Genomic DNA, 18,346 nt, shown 5'->3' on the forward strand with positions numbered 1-18,346 from the left:
AGGAGCAGGAGGAGGTGGTGGTGGTGGTGGTGGTGGGGGTGACATGCACCTGAGATGCGACGCGGTAGGAAAACGGGGGAGACAACGGGTTATTTTCGGGGTGTTGGCCTGCCGCTGGATGGGATGACATTACCGTGTGGCACAGATGTGAAACATACGCATTTAGGATGTGAATGTACGAGTGACATCACGCCAAACTTCTCAGAGTGAGCGGCCGCCGCAACTACAGCGTACATGCGCCAAAAAAGTAGCGCATATACATGCGTGATGCGTTGCCTGCACAAGTCATTTGCGTAGCTGCTATTATTTTATAACTATGATAGTTTTATACACCCCACCACCACCACCACCACCACTTCCCCTCCTCCCTCTCCTTCTTGCAATCTCTTAAGGAGACTGTATTGCGTGAGGAGGAAGGTGCGTCTTTACTTTGGCAGCCCTCAATGGAGCCGCAGCGTCCCGTTTCTCCTCTTTTCACGCAGTGTCCCCCATTGAAATAATAATTTAAAAAATAAATAAATCCCGTCATGTTTCTGTATAAACCTGCATCATGTGAATCTGTGGTGCCTCGTACATACGGGTGTGGTGGCCTGTAGCCTTCAGGCCCACACCATACAATCTTTTTGTCTGTGAAAAATCTTCTTTTTTGATCATGGAACTGTGCTGATGTGCTGACTGATGTGGTTTTGAGGCTGCAGTGTTGAGTTGTCAGGACATGTCTGTGTGCGTTCAGCCGACCTACTACGACTTAGTTATAGTCAGTTAGATAGTTCTAGAGCCTATAGCAGCAATAAACCACACTGCAGTATTTTAGGCTTTGGCCCTATAGGCACGCCTCTGTGTACAACAGTGCACCTCACCAAGACTTCACATCACTCCCAGTCAATGGTTAACACTCGGATGATGTAACATATACAGTGTGGAGAATCATCGGCTCAGTGCAGTCGGATAAATAGGAGGTGTTTATCTTAACAGTGGCCTATAATGTCCCATCCATGCTCCACGGTCTCAGGCTCGATGCCTCTCTCCTCGTCCGTCCTCTGACAGAAAAATAGCTCATTATCAGAGCTCAACAAAAATCATTCCAAAGACAGGTCCTAATCGCTTGTCAAATATTTACATCATTTGTGTCCATCTTCTTTTGCAATGGATTTGGATGGATGATGTCCTGTTTTACGAGCCTGTACATTTGACTTGGGACTTGTTATTTTGTCTTTGTGTAAATGTGCTGCTGCCTTGTCTGCAGGCCAGATATATATATATATATATTTTAATCTCAGTGAGGCTTTCCTGGATACATCAAGGTAATAATAATAAGCTCAGGCATGGAGGAAGTGGCTTCCACTCGTATGAGGGGGTTATGTGAGGTCTCTTTAAATTTGGCAGCCAAGTTTTTGTCTCACTGATAGATAGATAGATAGATAGATAGATAGATAGATAGATAGATAGATAGATAGATAGATAGATAGATAGATAGTCATTATAAAAACATGTGCATTGTGTTCAAATATCTGCTGCAGGAAATGAAGAATGTGTAGCTTTTCTTTTTTGCTTTTCTTTTCCTTTTTTTTCTTCCTCCACTTGCCCATGTGACTCTGATGCAAGTGGCCCATACAGCCCTTCCTCCTCGCTGTAGCACAGTGTCAGGTCAGTCTCATCAGATGTTAAATCCTCATCAGAGCACACAGAGCAGGGTGAAGGATTTTTTTTCTGGGTTTCTCTCCGCACAGGAGACGCAGCATCAGCGCCGTGTGCCACATGCTGCTGAACCGGACAGGGATGAGCTTTTCTCTTTTCACTCGAGGCAACTGAGGCTGTCGGAGTTTTCTATATTAATATTGTTTTGTACATTTCTGGACTGAGTCGGCTTGGATTTAACCGAACAGAGCTTTTGGGCCGGCCTGTTTTTGACGATTACATGCACCATCAGGATTCAATGTGATCACAGCAGCTTTTTTCTTCTTCTTCTTTTTTTCTTTTTTAATGAAAATGCATAAGTGTGAGTGTCGGCTCGTACGTTTTTATGCAGTGATTCTCATTTGACCTTATGAGTTAGTAGATATTGAAAGCATCATCTGCTCTGCAGTTTGGTCTGCTCACCTCTCAGTTTCTGCTGCCTGCTTTAAGGACTGTCCCAGCATTATGTGTCAAGTATGCACTGCTGCCCATGGTAGTGCATTGTGGTGTGAATCACCTTGACGCCAGATCAATTGATGTGGCATTGCTGGAAGGAGACTTGGAGGTTGTGCCGAGGATGGGTTACCTGAATCGGAATTCATTCCTCTTCTTTTTGGTTGTGCTTTCTCTCTCTCTCTCTCTCTCTCTCTCTCTCTCTCTCTCTCTCTCTCTCTCTCTCTCTCTCTCTCACTCACACTCTCGAATATTCGTGGATTTCGCTTTCTCTATCACTCTGTCCCTCTGACGGTGGAGTTTACCCTGACTCCTTATTTCTGATTCATTTCCAGGTCTGTACCAATGCAATTGTTTTCTTGAATGTTACTCATACTGTCAAAATTCGGAGAGCTTGCTCTTGAGCTGCAACTCAAATATGATGTGGCCTTCAGCCAACAGGGGGAGCCTGGAGAGATGCAGTTCATAATATTAGAACCTCACTGTTGTTAAGGTTCTCAAATGGGGTCTGTGAAAAGCTTCCAGAATAATCCATGAAGATTATCATGATACATACGGCTATATGTATATAGTAAATAGATTTCAGTTTTGTCTTTTTGACGACTTCATAGATGATGCATGCTCTGTCACAGTTAAATTAACATTTTTTTTAAGCTTGTGGACAAAATGGGACATTTGAGGAAGTCGATTTCACCATTCAATGTATTTTATATAGAATTGATCATTTATAGTCAAATTATCCCAGAGAAGATACATGAAGGGGTGGCTGCTCGACACAGATCAGTGTCTCAGAGGCTCCACTTAGATCATTATTATTAATCATTAAGTCATTATTATTAGTTATACTTTTGTTTATTTTCAATTGCTTGATAAAAAAGGAATGAATTGTCCTTGTTTTGGTCAGTAACAAGGAACTGATGGATGGGATTGCCACATACTTTGTATCATAATGTATTCATCATTGTATTAGAACTTGCTGCATATTTGAATCCCTTCGCTTAGATTATGTGCACATCGAGCTAATATTTGGTGTTTTTGCTTGGCTTAAGAATGTTTGGCTCTTTTGTCGTTTTCACAGCACAGCATAAAATATTTGTGTGTTAGCTTAAGTGCCAGGAGCCACTTCTCCATTATTGTATAGGCCAGTGGTTCTCAAAGGGAGGTTCCGTGACCCTTAAAGGCCCGTGGCAAACTGCCTTGGGTTCCATGAAAAGTTTCCAGATTCATCCATTATTTCTGTATGTCAGTATTAGTATACAGCAATTAGTATTTGTTTTTTTTTCACTTTTCTAAACTGAGATAGATTTTATAAACTGACAAAGGAAAATACAGCACATTACAATATAAAATATTGAGCTTTCCAAGTAATACCACGATATCACCAGTGTTGAAATACAGTGGTGTAAATAGGTCGAGCAAAGTCAGCTACAGACTTTTCACAGGAGTCAGATTTATTCCCAATAAGATAATTTGCTCTCTCATCATCCTCATCTTCCTCACATATACTTCACACACTGGTGAAGTGACATTAGATTAAGCTGGAGCCAGATATTTTATGTTATTCATTTCATTTTCTACACACTCTGGTCAAAATTCCTCAGCTCCACTCACACACCCTGGTATATACAGTCGAACAGTATTTTTGATTTTCCTCCAAGTACCACCAGAGGAAGCTTGTGTACCACTTGGTATCACGGTTTGAGAACCATGGTTGTAGAGAGTCCGTGACGGAGAAAAACATTGAAAACCACTGGTATAGGCTATGTATTGTTGGAGGGATTTGGTGGCGCTCAACCACAAATGAGATGAAAGCTGCTTTCGCAAGTCGATCTCAGTCAGATCTCTGATTCTCAGTGAGATGGTGAAACTACAAAATATGGAACTTAAGTTGTATGTCTCTAAATGCTACCATTTGCCTGAACACCACTTTGATAAAAAAGAAAAACATGAGATGAAATTTCAGATACTTAAGATGGTGGTCAGGCAGACGAGTGCTTGGAGAGCTGGTCATTCATGAACAAGCAGAGAAAACTCAGTTCTTTCTTTGTGTTTCTTCAGACCTGTATTCAGTGCTTAATACCTTACTATGTAACACATACCGTAGTACATAGTAAGGCTCAGACTTTAGGGACACAGGATCAGTTGCTCATTAATCTTGATGGAGAGCAAAAGCAATGCTATACTGGCCCATGCTACGTTTCCTGTTTTATTTTTCTTTGTTTCCTTCCTCAGAACCAGGAAATTCAATCTTTTTTGTGCAATTTTATATGAGTATAATATTTATGCTAAAGCTTAACCTACTACATGTTATTACATACTGTACATAATATGGCAACCGTTTTAGTCGTACCAAATTGTGTCCAGTCAGTTATATTAATGAAAGAAACCGGAAATATTTGATGTAGTATTCTTGATTTTGCTTGCTCTGTCTTTGCTCTGCACCTGATGTTGACTCTTCCTCACTTGTTCACTCTGTGCCCCTCTCTTCCTCTCAGAGCTCGACGTCTGGGATGGAAAACAAATAAAGAGGAAATAGCTGCAGCATGAAAACATGGCCGCACCCCTTATGGCACCCCCAGGACCTGACAGCTTCAAGAAATTCACCCCAGAGTCGCTTGCTAACATCGAGAAGCGAATCAATGAAGAGAAGAACAAGAAGCCACCCAAGCCCAGATCGGACAGTAGTCACCGCGACACATCTGACGACAATGAGCCCAAGCCAAACAGGGACCTGGAGGCTGGGAAGAGCCTGCCGTTCATCTACGGCGATATTCCTGCTGGAATGGCTGCAACACCACTGGAGGATTTGGACCCATATTATTTGAACCAGAAAGTGAGTTGTTGTCCTGCTTGTCAAATGCACCACCCAGCTTTCTTTAATTTATCAAATAATCAAAAAGTATTTGCTAAATGTCAATGATTGACTGTGAAAGAAACTGAAATTCCTTTCTTAAATCTTACAGAAGTCATTTTTAGCTGATGGTCAGAAACTGTGTTTACCCTTTTTCTTACGTGAAACTACAAGTGTACCATGCGCCTCATCATGTAATGCACTTACTTGCATCATAGCAAAGATGACCTTGAAGTATGCTTAGTCGGACTGGAGTCAGACTTGGCGTTCTGCACATTCACCAAAATGTCTTCCTTGGTCTTAGACCCGGTAGTATAAACTTCAGTACTGTTGCTGAAAATCATACTGCGGCAACCACAAGAGCCATGCATACAGCAGGTACGAAACATACAGAGCCACGGCACCATCCATCTCACCATCCATCTTGCCGTTTGCTGTTTGTTTTTCTGTGACATAAACGTCAACAGGAAGCTGATTCAGTATGCACTAGCGTATAGAGAGATACAGCACCACCTACGGAGGCGGAGTCAGACGTAAATGGCCAGTATTCAGACTTGGCAAGCTCTCCGATTGCCTGTCTTAGTCGGACTATGGCCTTAGCTTGATTAAACTGTGCATGTTAACGTACTGATTATCATAACAGAATCAGGAAGCAAAGATGACCTTGAAGCATTCAAGAGCTTATTGTCAGTGTTTAGATTGTGGTTCTTCAGTGACTGTCAGTGCATCACTTCAGTTACAGAGAGAGTTTTTTTTTCAGTACACCTGTAAAATCAAAGCACAACTAAGGCAGAGTCACATAGTTTTTCATCTTCTGCAACATTACAAAATAGCTGTGGTGTAGTTTTTTTTAAGATTAATTACCCTGATATAGCTTCCTGCAGTTTCTCAATTAATCATTGTGTAACTGTGTAATTTTGGAACGTTTATTTGTAGAAAATGGAATATATGACGCAAAATTATGTTTTAATAATAATAATAATAATAATAATAATAATAATCATAATAATAATGCATTATATTTAAGGCGCCTTTCAAGACACTCAAGGTCGGTTTTAGTATACAATACAATAGCCTCAGAATGTTCAATAGCCTTTTAATGCACTTAGGTAAAGACCTTGTTTTATGGAGGCCACCATTTTGCGCCACCGTGATGAATCAGGCAGTGTGCATTTCCCATTTTAAAGTGGAAGCTAGTTATGTAGTAACAACATCCTTTCTGGTCTATGAAGGCCACCGTAGTTCTCTTGGAAAAGGGAGGGGTGAGCAGAAGGCTCCTCCTTTTACTATCTGCAGTCTCGCCATTAGATGTCACTAATCCTTACACACTGGACCTTTAATGCATGGTAAAATAATAAAATGCATGATGGGGATGACATATTTGCCTTAAGATTTTTTTTTTATGCCATCAGTGCTATTACTAATTTAATTATTTATTGATAGTGCTCTCTCGTCTACATTTTGCCTGAGAGGACAGTATTTCCGCCAATGCATTATTGAGTGATTTATCAGTAATGTCTTCATGTGTGTGTTGCCGTATTTTTTAGGAAAATGAAGCTTTATTGTCTTCCGAAAGTAGTGTTTCACTTTAAACAGATCCTAAAAAATGCATCCAAAAAAATACCCTGGTTTTTGTTGTTTTTGTATCTCAACGTTGAAGGTCATGTCAGGGTTACTTTGATGTCACATGTCACACAGTCACACAATTTCAGCATTTAACGATTAACTGTGACACAAAGTGAAAGTCACAACAGTCTGGCTCGACTGTCTTTACCGTGGCTCTGCAAAGGAGCAATGAGCAGTGAAGGTGGGAGATTGCAGGCAGGGCATGAAGTGGAGAGCATGCTATACAGTAGTACCTTCAGCTGTTTATAGGAGAGGAGAAGCCAGTCTCCTGTGTGGTTGCAGGGATAATGTGTAAGTGGATCCGCGGCCTGTAAGGCAGCAACAAGCCTAGTCAGCAGGGCTCTCTGTGGAAGCTTGGATGAAACTATCAAGTGTTATGTGCATTTTGTGATCTATTGATCCACAACCCTAGTTCAGTGGTGGCCACAGAAAGGGGTTGCAGTCTTTGTATTATCCTTCCCCACTTTGCTTATTTTCCAAGGCACAGCTCTTTGCCCTGAAGCATCTCACTTTGAAGATTGAAGGAAAGGTAGCTGCAGAATTGTTCACATGCGATTGAAGAGAATATGATGATATTCTCTTCAATCGCACTCCACAAATGTTTGTTTGATGGTACGGTGTCTGCACACTACTGTGTGACAAAGGGTCATTCTAAAGTCATGTTTTTGGATATATTCTTCGTAGATTGTAGTTGAACGACTGTGTCATGGGAAGAGTTTAATTGTTCTGGACAAGAGCTGTCAGTACCTCTTAGGATTTTGAAGTGAAAAAACAGAGAAAAAACAAACTGTGGATCTGTCTCTAAAGGCAATTTCGTGAAGTAGTTTTATTACAAAAAAGTGGAAGATGACCTTACATTGCCAAAACAAAATCTCAAGTTCCATAGAATAATCACAGAATGACACGACAACCTATTTTGTATGAAAAAGTTATTCATAGATTAACAGACTAACAATTTAGGCTGTGTAAATGAATGTACAGATTATTCATCTGAGCATAAACAGGATATGAAATATCTGATGTTCTGAATGTGTCTCCTCAGTTAAAATGATGAATTTATTTTCTTTAACTCATTCATTTATCATTTCAGTATACTCATTTGCAGTTATTGATTTAATTTCAATTTAATCTCAACAATGAGGTTGTGTACGTCTTATAAACATCTAGCTCTAGCTGATCCGAAGTCCAGAATTTCCTTTAAAAATAGCACCAGTTGTAAAATAACATATCAACATCAGTGATAAAAAATAGTTTGTTGACAAAATGTGTATTGTTTTTGGGCAATTTTGCCTTTATTTGATAGGACAGATTTGATAAGACAGAGCGAGACAGAGACATAGAAAGTGATGTAGACACACAGCAAAGGGCTGTAGGAATCAAACCTGTGGCCGCTGCAGCCACTGCAGAGGACTGTACCGTATATACACTCAGGACATTGTGGAGCAGCTGTACCATGTGAGCTCTCTTGAGCCCCAAAATAAATATTATTTTTGCGCAATTATAGGTAAAAAATACGTGCCAATTTGGTGGTCACAACGCTGTGAGTGATTACAGAGTAGCCTTCAAAGGCCAATTTAGTAATTGTTCACTTTAGTTGACATGATGTAAAAAAGATGGACAGACAAATAGAAAATTTAGATTCACCGTACAATTAACTTTGAACTTAGATAAATGTATACATCTTCTGAACTGCTATCTAACACTCTAGCAAACCTCTGGCTTCTGAGTAGAGCTGCAATAATTAATTGATAAATAACTGATTACTGAATTAATTATCAACTCTAAGCAATGTGTCTTTTTCATTTTCTCCTGCTTGATCCTCCAAATGTCACGGTGGGGTAAAAGGCGGGCTACACCCTGGATGGTCGCCTGTCCATCACAGGGCCAACATACAGACACAAACAAGCATTCACTCTCACATTCACACCTACGGTCAATCCTAGAATCCAATCAACCGAATCCTGCATGTTTTTGGACTGTGGGAGGAAGCTGGAGTTTACCAAGTAAACAGTGACTGGTGACCATCTTGGTGTGAGGCAACAACGCCAGCCACTGCATCACTGTGGGGCCAGATAACAATCAATCAAATATAAATGAAGGCAAAATCTCGGATTTCAGCCTCGTAAATGTGAATTTCTTTGCACCCTTTTTGACTGGATTTGTAGATAAAACAAGACATTTGAAGACACCATTGAGGTTTGGGAAACAGCTATTGACAGATGAATTGATAATAGAAATAATCATTAGTTGCAGCCCTATACTTCTGCTGGCGCCACATGCTATACATTGTCTTTTAATGGCATTACAAAATGGTTGAAAGGAACACAGAGCTTTTACTCTGCCAGCTATGGCTTATCTAACTATTAGACTACTGCTTACCCTGTTTCTGCTTGTACAGGCTCTTCATTCTGCTTAGTCAAGATGTGCTGACTTAATCATATACTGTATGCCCATGTGTTCTTTCAGTTCAATAAGAGTTACAGCATAAGACCTCATCTTTCCTGTCCCCCGGACTGTAATTCGTATCAGTCATTTTCCTAATCCACTTATGTCTTTGACCTTTATCACACCTGAGGAAGTACCTTCAAGTATATTCATTCCTCCCATGCTTTTTGTGTCCTCACCTTTCCAGGCTGCTTGTCTCCTCTACTCGGCCGACAGTCATCCTATCGCTCACCATTGCACTGTATGTCAATGAGTGTGTCTAAGTGTGTGTGTGTGTGTGTGTGTGTGTTACCGTCAGCTGCAGGAAACCTGATCACAGCACTCATGCATCAAAGAGGGAGGAAGAGGGGGCAGTGGTGAGGAGGAGAAATGCAGCGTTGCAGTTCTTGTTTTCCCCTGTGATGGGGAGAGGACTGCCTGGGCTTTTCAAATGTCTGATGTGATTAAGCAATGTTCAAGGTGCTGTAGTCACACAGGAAGAGTGGGACAGAGTGGGTGGAGGACATACAAGTGTTTTAGCTGGTGTTGTACATGTGCACACACGTCTGTGTTTGTGTGTGTTTCATTGACGCAGAGGCTTCAGTATTTTTCCTCACTCTGGCAGTGTGGACCAGGCTTCTTCCGGATGAAGCGTGTAAAGCATTACGTTATGCTGCTGTCCTATAGCTTTGTCTCTCAGTGCGAGTCTCTGAACGTTATTCTGCTTTTACTTCTCGCTTCCGCTGCCTCCTCTTTGGCGTTCTTTCTTTTTTTCGTTTTTTTTTCAGGGTGTGTAGTAAATTAGAGTGAGGGCCAGGCTTTAGTGCACTGTCTGAGTCGTCAGTCACTGATGACACAGCATCCTCCTGTACTGGGCTGAATGAGGAGAGGAAGGGATGGAGTGGGGGAGTGAGTGTGCTTTCATTGCTGGCCAGGTTGGTGTAATGAAGGAGGTAGGGGTAAGGGTGGGAACGTGGGAGTTTTGCAGCACAATGTACAGGTAGAAAAACATGGGGTGATTCATGTTTTTTGTTCATTTTATATGATTTTGGCAGGTAACGTATATCAGTTTTTCAGTTCCAGGCTATAGGACTAATCAGATATTAACAAAAAACCCACTCCTACTATTAATACTATGTCAACTACTGTGATCTGTGTTGTTTTGTCACACATTTTCACCATAAACAAAGTGGAAGGTGCTATTTTAAACTAAACACTCCAGCTTTGTGTCTCACATTCATGCAAAGACACATTTAAATCCACAAAGATGATTTCAACTCCCAGGTCCTGTATGTTATGTACATGGAGGAGGACATTCACAAAAACAAGACGTGTCTTCTTCATCAATGTATCAAACAATCAGCGAATCACACTGGATCAACCAACTGTTTAAATTGTCATTATTGTAATATCCGAAAATGCCGATGTGTTAGAAAGAGCAAATGTAGAGTCATGTTTGTGAGGTGACAGATCAGACAGTGTGAGCTCGAGGTCCTGGGCTGATACGATGAAAACACACTGTTGTTTCCCTGCTCAGATCTCACTCATCATCTCATTCTCAGTTTCTCTCTCTGCTGCATGCCGACCCACTCCTCCCATCCATCTCAGGTTTGGCTCTCTCCCCTCTGCAGCTCTCTGGCTTTCTGTTCTGCATCACTCCCCCCTCCACCCCCTCATCCCTCTCTCTCTCTCTCTGTGTATGTCTTTCTCCCTACCTCCCTTTGCTGCTGTCCCATTCCCCTGCAAGCCCCTCTTAATATCCCTGCAACACACAAACACTGAGGTACGCACAGCTTTTTAAGGCCTTATCTCCCACCTTAACCATAGCCAGTTAATGCCTAACCCTAACTACAATCAAAATCTTAGCCCTGAACTTAACCACTTCTTTAGATATTAGCTTTTGTCTCATTAGGACCAGGTCTTGGTCTCCATGACGACTGCTGGTCAGTGTTTAAGCCAGAAAAGAAGTAACAAATACAAGCACACACAGACACACATACTGTCCTTGGAGCTGCATTCTGCTTCCAGATTTCTTGCATATGTGCCATTTTCTTTAAAGCTCTGTGGAGAATTGTGAGCATTTCTCCTGCAACTCCTTTGCAACACACAGGGCTTGAGTCTTACTCTGCTGATTTGTGTTGTTATCGTGTAGTTATATTGGACTTGAACGAGCATGCTCTGAATGACATGCATAGTACATTTTGTGTACATTTGTGTAGGATGGGCGAGCTTCAGATGAATGTTTAGAAGGAGAATTTCATTTCTTCTCTGTCAATGCAGTTTTCTTTTGGGAATTCAAACTAATTGGGGAATGGAAGATTATCAATGTTAGAACAACCAAAAACAGTATAGTGATCCAGTTCAGTCACGTCAATGTTAATTCATTTCTGATTCAAATTATTCACTATTGTAATTGATATAGCTCATATCAATTCTGCAGCATTTAATGCATTCCTGCATTCAGTATTTTATAAGCTTAATTCATTGACCAATTAATTAAGAGTTTAATGTGAATCTTCCATTTGAGATGATGATGGCGGTGATGACATTGAAACTGAGACTCAATAAGAACAAAAGATCTATAGTAAAGTCATTCTGATACATTTTGAGTCATGGCTTTATTCAGTTATTGTTGCGCGATCTATCTATCTATCTATCTATCTATCTATCTATCTATCTATCTATCTATCTATCTATCTATCTATCTATCTATCTATCTATCTATCTATCTATCTATCAGATGTGTCATACGTACACATGAGTGATGTGGTGAGGTAAGGACTCACAGATTCTCATCCAAACTCATGAATTAGAGCTCTGTGAAGTCTAATGCCTAAAAACTGGGAAGCACTCGGTCGCTGTAAATATGAAGTATCCCAGTCGCCTGTGTGTTTGTAAATAATACTCGTGATTCTCACTCTGACCTCCATGTTGTTTTCATCCAGAACTGAGCACAAACATCCACAAACACCTAGGTTTGCACAAAGAAACACACTGCTGCTGCTGCTGCCTCACCCCAGTGCCCAGCTCCACTTGGCCCAGTGCTGTTTATGGGTGGGGAGTGGTTGTTGAGAGCCTAGAGTCAGCAGATCTGCCCCTGATCGATGACAGCATTTGCGGTTCTCTTCCAGTAAGAGCTTTAAACTTGGGGAGAAGAAAGTCATTTGGCCACGGAGAGGAGAGAGCTTCCCATGTGCCTGTCTGCTGCTTCTAAGGCAGCTCTCAAAGCTGCCACTGTGATGAAAAACTCGCCAGAACTGAGGCTCACTCTGATGCAACCAGAGCAGAGATGTTAACTGTACTCTTGGTTATTGGGTAACTGGCCACAGATGAGTGATGTCAGAGTTGTGTTGTCCTTGCTACCATGACTATGCCCTTTTCTATAACTTTATTTTAATCTTATCAGTGTTTGTATCCTGTGTCCTAATGTAAGGCCATGACAACATGACATAGTTTACCTGCTGGTATCTCTGCATGTGGGGGTGAACACTGCAACATGTGACAACACTGACAGGACTCCAAATAAAACACCAGCATCACCTCAGTACAAACCAGTGCAGTAATGCGTAAGAGGTGAGCTCAGGACTCAGCTTATTACAGTCAAGTTACAGGCGTTTGTTCCTTTTGTTTAAGGAAGTCAGCACAAAGGTTTGCAGACCTCACTAAACCTTGTGTTTCATAATCGTTCATTCTGCAAATGATCTAACTGCCTTTTCTCTCTCTCTCTCTTTCTCCACAGACATTTATAGTCCTAAACAAAGGGAAAACACTCTTCCGCTTCAGTGCCACGCCCTCCTTGTACATCATAAGCCCTTTTAATATATTTAGGCGAATAGCTATTAAGATTTTGATACATTCATATCCTTTCAAGTGATTCATTGTCTGTTTTTACCCTGATGAACAGATGCAGTGTTTAAACGTGGCTTGTTTTTCTCTCCCTGCTGTGCTATGTTCAGTCAATAGTAAGTGGAGCTAACTGTTTGTTCTTCCTTAAAGCTGCAGTGCGTAACTTTTAGTAATTTTTTTGTTTGTTTGTTTTGGATGTCATTATTCTGCCCATGTTTGGGTTTATGTCATATTATTTTTATCTGAACGCAGGCTCTGTCAAGCAAATCAAACAATCAGACCTGACTGAGGGAGCGTTTGTGTTCCTACACAAGCGTTTATCCCTTCAAATTGACTGAGAATTAACTTCTAAAGCCTTTCATTGTCCTGTTTTCGTTCACATAATCGAACCTGTTTGCAGCCATTTCGCTTTACTAGCGTAACACTGCTGTTGCCGCCAACCGTTTTGACGAAAACCAAATGACTTCCTGACTGAGAAACACAGAGAGGGTCGTGTGTGGACTCTTTTGACAATCAATGAATGTAACGGACATTTGGTCACGCACTGCAGTTTCAAGCGTCTGTATTCAGACTGAATAACAGTTTCTGTTGTGTTGAAAACAATGGTAAATGTCCAACTTTCCTTAACTTATTTCCTCACGTTATTCAGCATGATCATCATGTGTACGATTTTGACCAACTGTATATTCATGACATTTAGTGACCCCCCAGAGTGGTCTAAACAAGTAGAGTGAGTATACATGCACACATTCATCCCAGCAATCATTTCTTTTTAATGTATCCCTCTCCTCTTTACTGTTTTTTCCTTTTCCTTTTTTACCCAAGGTATACCTTCACTGGTATCTACACATTTGAGTCGCTCACAAAAATTGTTGCCCGAGGCTTCTGTATAGATGGGTTCACCTTTCTCAGAGACCCATGGAACTGGCTGGATTTCATGGTCATCTCAATGGCGTAAGTATTCCTTATGCACAGATTTAAACGTTACATAAAACAGGTTATGTAAAGGGCTCTGCAAAAAGAAGCACAGAACCAAAAGGATTCAGACATACCCTGGATTTCCACTGAACTCGTTACAGCCGCGGAACGTCAGCGGCGCGGTCACCGTTGCAAATCGCTTCCATTCTAATCAATGAGAGCATTTCCACTGGGCGCGCTGTGGAACGTCTCAGCAGTGTCCCAGAAGCGGCTCGCCGCGCTGCAGCGCTATCGATAGGTAGCAGTTCTATTTTTGCCGTTGCCGCTGCTGAACCTTGTAAATTCCAACAGAGCAGTTCGCACCAGACAGGAAAAGCGACACAGAATCAAAGTAAAACATTTCCGCCCCCCTTTCAAAATAAAACACAATACGCAGGTCATATAGCCTGTCACAACTTTTTTTTTTTTTGGGCCTTTTTGCCTTTTTATGATAGTATAGTGGAGAGAGACAGGAAACAGGAGGCAGAGAGATGGGGAATGACATGCAGGAAAGTCCACTTGGTGCGGGATTCAAGCCAGGGTCACCTGCAGCGACTACAGCCTCAGCATATGGGGCAGGTGCTCTACCAACTGAGCCAACGCTGCCAGCCTATCACAACTTCACATCAACATTACGTCGTGACCGGTGCATCCAGGTCAACAGTCAATTAATCAGAGCGTCTCGGAGAGTCATAATGTACGACGACAGACTGATTTTTGAAGTGGAGAAACATAAAATCATTTATGACACCAGATCAACAGTTCTTCCACGTCGGAGAATGAAAAGAAGCTGTGTGGTTGTTGTTTCCTTTATACACACAGTCTATTGCGGGATCTTGCGAACTCGCGTCCGTTCAAGATTACCATGCGATCTCCCGTGAATACCGCTGGCTCCCAAGGCACCGTGCCGCTGCCGTAACGCGCCCGGTGGGGATTGACGCTCGGCAGAGGACGAAGCAGAACCGCGCCACTGACGTTCTGCGGCTGTAATGTGTCCAGTGGAAATCCGGGGTAATAAACTGTATCATTCCATGACATCATTGACTTCTCTGTGGACATGGATCTGCTGTATGGATCTGGTTTAAAGACCAGGCTGAGTCATGCGTATGTTGTTAACATGCTTTCGTACACAAAGCGATCTGAATTGGTTATTAAAAAATAGTTCAACCAAAAAAAAAGAAAGAAAGTGAACTCATTATCTACTCTACAATCCAGGCTACTCCAGGAATACTTTTGACGTTTCAGGGTTGCAGCCAATTTTAATTTATAATTGAATGAAATTGTGTCTACAAAAATAGAAAAACAAAACATAAATTGCCTCTCGATAGCTGCAAGGCTCTGCTAACATAGAACCTGAAATTCCAACACAAACAAAAGAGAGATCTTCTCGCATTTTAGATTTAACAAAAAGTCCTGCAACTCTCTCTCCATTGTGTATTGTGAGAACCAGTTGATAACTGTACTTATATCAAATGTTGCATGTGTCAAATGTGAATTTTGGACCTTCCTGACTCTTGGTACAACACCACAGGAGGCATTTTCTGCATTTATTTTCTTCTTATTGTTTTGTTTTCCTTACATTTGAGCAAGTGGTCACCATTTACTTCACTTGGATTTGGCTATAACCCTCAAACTCAAAAAATAGTTTTTTGACTCAGACATTTCACCCACCTCTCCACTATCATAACAGTGAGAAAGCTAAGGTAAGGTAGACAGACACATACAAATGCATAATGAGTACATTTTCAATGTTCATTTTCACCATCCCACCTTCAAACTGGTCATTAATACAGTTTATCATGTGACTCTTCTCTCTGTCCTCTGTTGGAGATGGCTGCTGAGTAACTGTATCTGATCCACCTTGCAGGTATATAACAGAGTTTGTAAACCTAGGCAATGTGTCAGCTCTGCGTACGTTCAGGGTTCTGAGGGCTTTGAAAACAATTTCAGTTATCCCAGGTAAGACAGTCCAGGTGTCTGTGTTTTGCGGGTGGGCGAGTCACGGGGTTGATGTTAGGTGTGGTTTTGTTTCAGTCCTTCTCCTCTCCTCTTCCTCCTCCGCTCCCTTCCCACTGGTGGGGCAGGCGTTCTTTCTCTCACCGTGGTGTCCCCTCCTGGTCTTCGATGGTGGTCCTGGTGTCATGCCCTTGCGCGTACATGCGTGCGTGTGTATGTCGTTATTGTGTGTGTTGTGTGTCATGGGGTTCTGTATTGTGTGTCATCCTACCTTGTTACAGATATATAACAGAATTTGTGGACCTTGGGAATGTCTCGGCGCTGAGAACGTTCAGGGTTCTCCGAGCTTTGAAAACTATTTCTGTCATTCCAGGTGAGACTCCCATTTAAACACAAAGGCTGAGCTTACTTTATCTATTAGCCAGCTTTATTTCTCTTTCTTTCATTTTGTTTTTCTTAAGAAAAAAAAGGGCGGGGAGCGATCTTTTTAGAGACTTTTCATTTTACTTTTTTTGTTTTACTTTTTTATGGTAATCAAAAATGGTAGCCATACATTTTTGATAGGCTTAGCAGTCTACAGGTAACTATCATTTTGAACATTTCTACTAAAAGTAAAGTTTGAATACATTTAATAATAACGGGCAAGACATTACGTCGTATTTTAGTTTTGATTTTTAAGATTATTTTGAATTAACTTATTAGAGAAATCTTAAAAATTGTCACCTCTTTTCACATCTGCATTCCTTTCACTTTTATTTCATGCAATATTCAAAATTTTTAGTCTATGACACTTTGTATTTCTGAGGACTTTTCTATTCCCTAAGACTGCCAAGCCTAATATGACAGCACACTGACGCTGCATGAAGCTTTGAGACACACATGCTTTTACAAGTTTGGCTTTAAGGGGCTTTTCTCCTGGATTGTATTCTTTAAGCTTTAAAGATTATATGATTCAGATTTTTTTTTCATATCTTGTTTTTTCCCTTATTATTATTTTGTGCATCCTGCAAGTGTAAGGGAAACATAATTATGATAAGATATCACCTGTAAGCTCAATTCTGCACAGTATTGTTTAGTTTGAAATGATTTGCACAGTAAAATGGGCAGAGGTGGAAAGAGTATTAAAATATTCTACTCAAGTAAAAGTAATTTTACTAAAGTACATGTCAAATCAATGGTCTAAAAGTCTAATTATGTAAAAAGAAGGTTAATTCTGAGTAATTAAATTGACAACATTTAGGTGTAATGCTTCAGTTATTTTCCCAGTGTCTGATGCATGTGCAGCTCACATGTCACGGAACGTCTTGTGTTCCGTTTAGGCAAACTTAATAACTGATGAGAGCGGACACAGTGCCCGTATATCAGTGTCGTTACTCTGATAGCAAGCGAAGCTCAGCTTCCTCTAAAATGTTGTACATATGCACTGTGTTGTATTTACATTTCTATACTAAACTTAGAATGTGTCACTAGTACGCTCAGAATCTGCTGTTTATCACGGATGATGTATCGCCTTACGTGATTTTCGTAATTCCAATAGCAGCCTCCGCATTAAAACCACTTGAAGCTCATCTTCAACTGTTCTCTATGTGAAGACACAGAGTAGGTTTTTTTCCACTGCATTGAGCTCAACGGTGATCGGACAAATGCGTAAAATGGTCATTTCCAGGGAAGCTCAGTTTCTCTCAGAGTCAATGGAGCAGTGGGAGGGTACGGATGCTGGGCTCCTCCATCATTATTGGGCAAACGCAGTAAAGTCACTTCCAGGGAAGCTCAGCTTCTCTTGGAGTCAATGGAGCAGTGAACATGCGTGGACGCTGTGTTTCTGCATGATGATTGGAGGAACTGCCTGAAAGGCGGAACCAGTTTTTATTGACAGCGTTGCAGAAACATACATGACAGCGAAGCCTTTTGTGCCTTAGTCCTGTGTGCATTTTGCAAGGGTAGTCTGTAGACAGATAGCTGGTCGTTATAGCTATATATAATATTTGTTATCATTCCTACAATAAAAACACTATTATAGCATTTCAGTTTTACATTATCATAGCATTTCCTTGTTCTAGTTATTGCAAAATGTAAAAAAAGTGAGTAAGTCCAAAATATTCTCATTTAATAATTAGTTTCCACCTCTGAAAATAGGTTTACTTATGCATTATCCTAAAAATGATCACAGACAAAGACACATCACTGAAACAGTTATTTAGACATTATCCATGTACAACACACTGAGTAATGTGCAGTAAACCCACCCTCCATCATGTAGTCCTCAGTCGTGATTTGGGCCAAACTGGCCTGACGGTTCGCCCCACACTGAAAGAGTGAGAGAACGTGGTTCCTGGAATGGGAATGAAGCTTCATGTTATAGTAACGTCACCATCATGGTTTACAGATGAGTAATGCTGACACAGAGTCAATTCCTTCAGCCTTGGCGTTTAAATGACCTGCATGCCACCTCCCCATGCCATTTCCCCCCCTTCAAACCTACTGCTCTTCCTCACTTGTCCTCTCTCTCGCTCCTCTCCACGTTCCCCCTCTCCTGACTGAGCCTAGTCGTAGCTG

The 18,346-nt window shown here is 41.2% G+C and overlaps 1 protein-coding gene across 3 annotated transcripts in view; it reads left to right on the top strand.

Moving 5' to 3' along the window:
* Positions 1 to 4,681: 4,681 nt before the first annotated feature.
* scn8ab (sodium channel, voltage gated, type VIII, alpha subunit b) overlaps positions 4,682 to 18,346 on the top strand; it is a gene marked incomplete at its 5' end in the record, with an annotated part of 48,554 nt that continues 34,889 nt past the window's right edge. For all 3 annotated transcript variants that reach the window (XM_083892314.1, XM_083892313.1, XM_083892315.1), the window contains 5 exons: positions 4,682 to 4,963; positions 12,771 to 12,901; positions 13,527 to 13,607; positions 13,703 to 13,831; positions 16,072 to 16,163. In XM_083892314.1, the coding sequence (XP_083748440.1) occupies positions 4,682 to 4,963; positions 12,771 to 12,901; positions 13,527 to 13,607; positions 13,703 to 13,831; positions 16,072 to 16,163 (715 nt within the window). The remainder of the gene's footprint in view (positions 4,964 to 12,770; positions 12,902 to 13,526; positions 13,608 to 13,702; positions 13,832 to 16,071; positions 16,164 to 18,346) is intronic.

This window comes from Microchirus variegatus (genome assembly GCF_963457635.1).
Source record: "Microchirus variegatus genome assembly, chromosome: 7".
In the NCBI taxonomy this organism is placed as follows: domain Eukaryota; kingdom Metazoa; phylum Chordata; class Actinopteri; order Pleuronectiformes; family Soleidae; genus Microchirus; species Microchirus variegatus.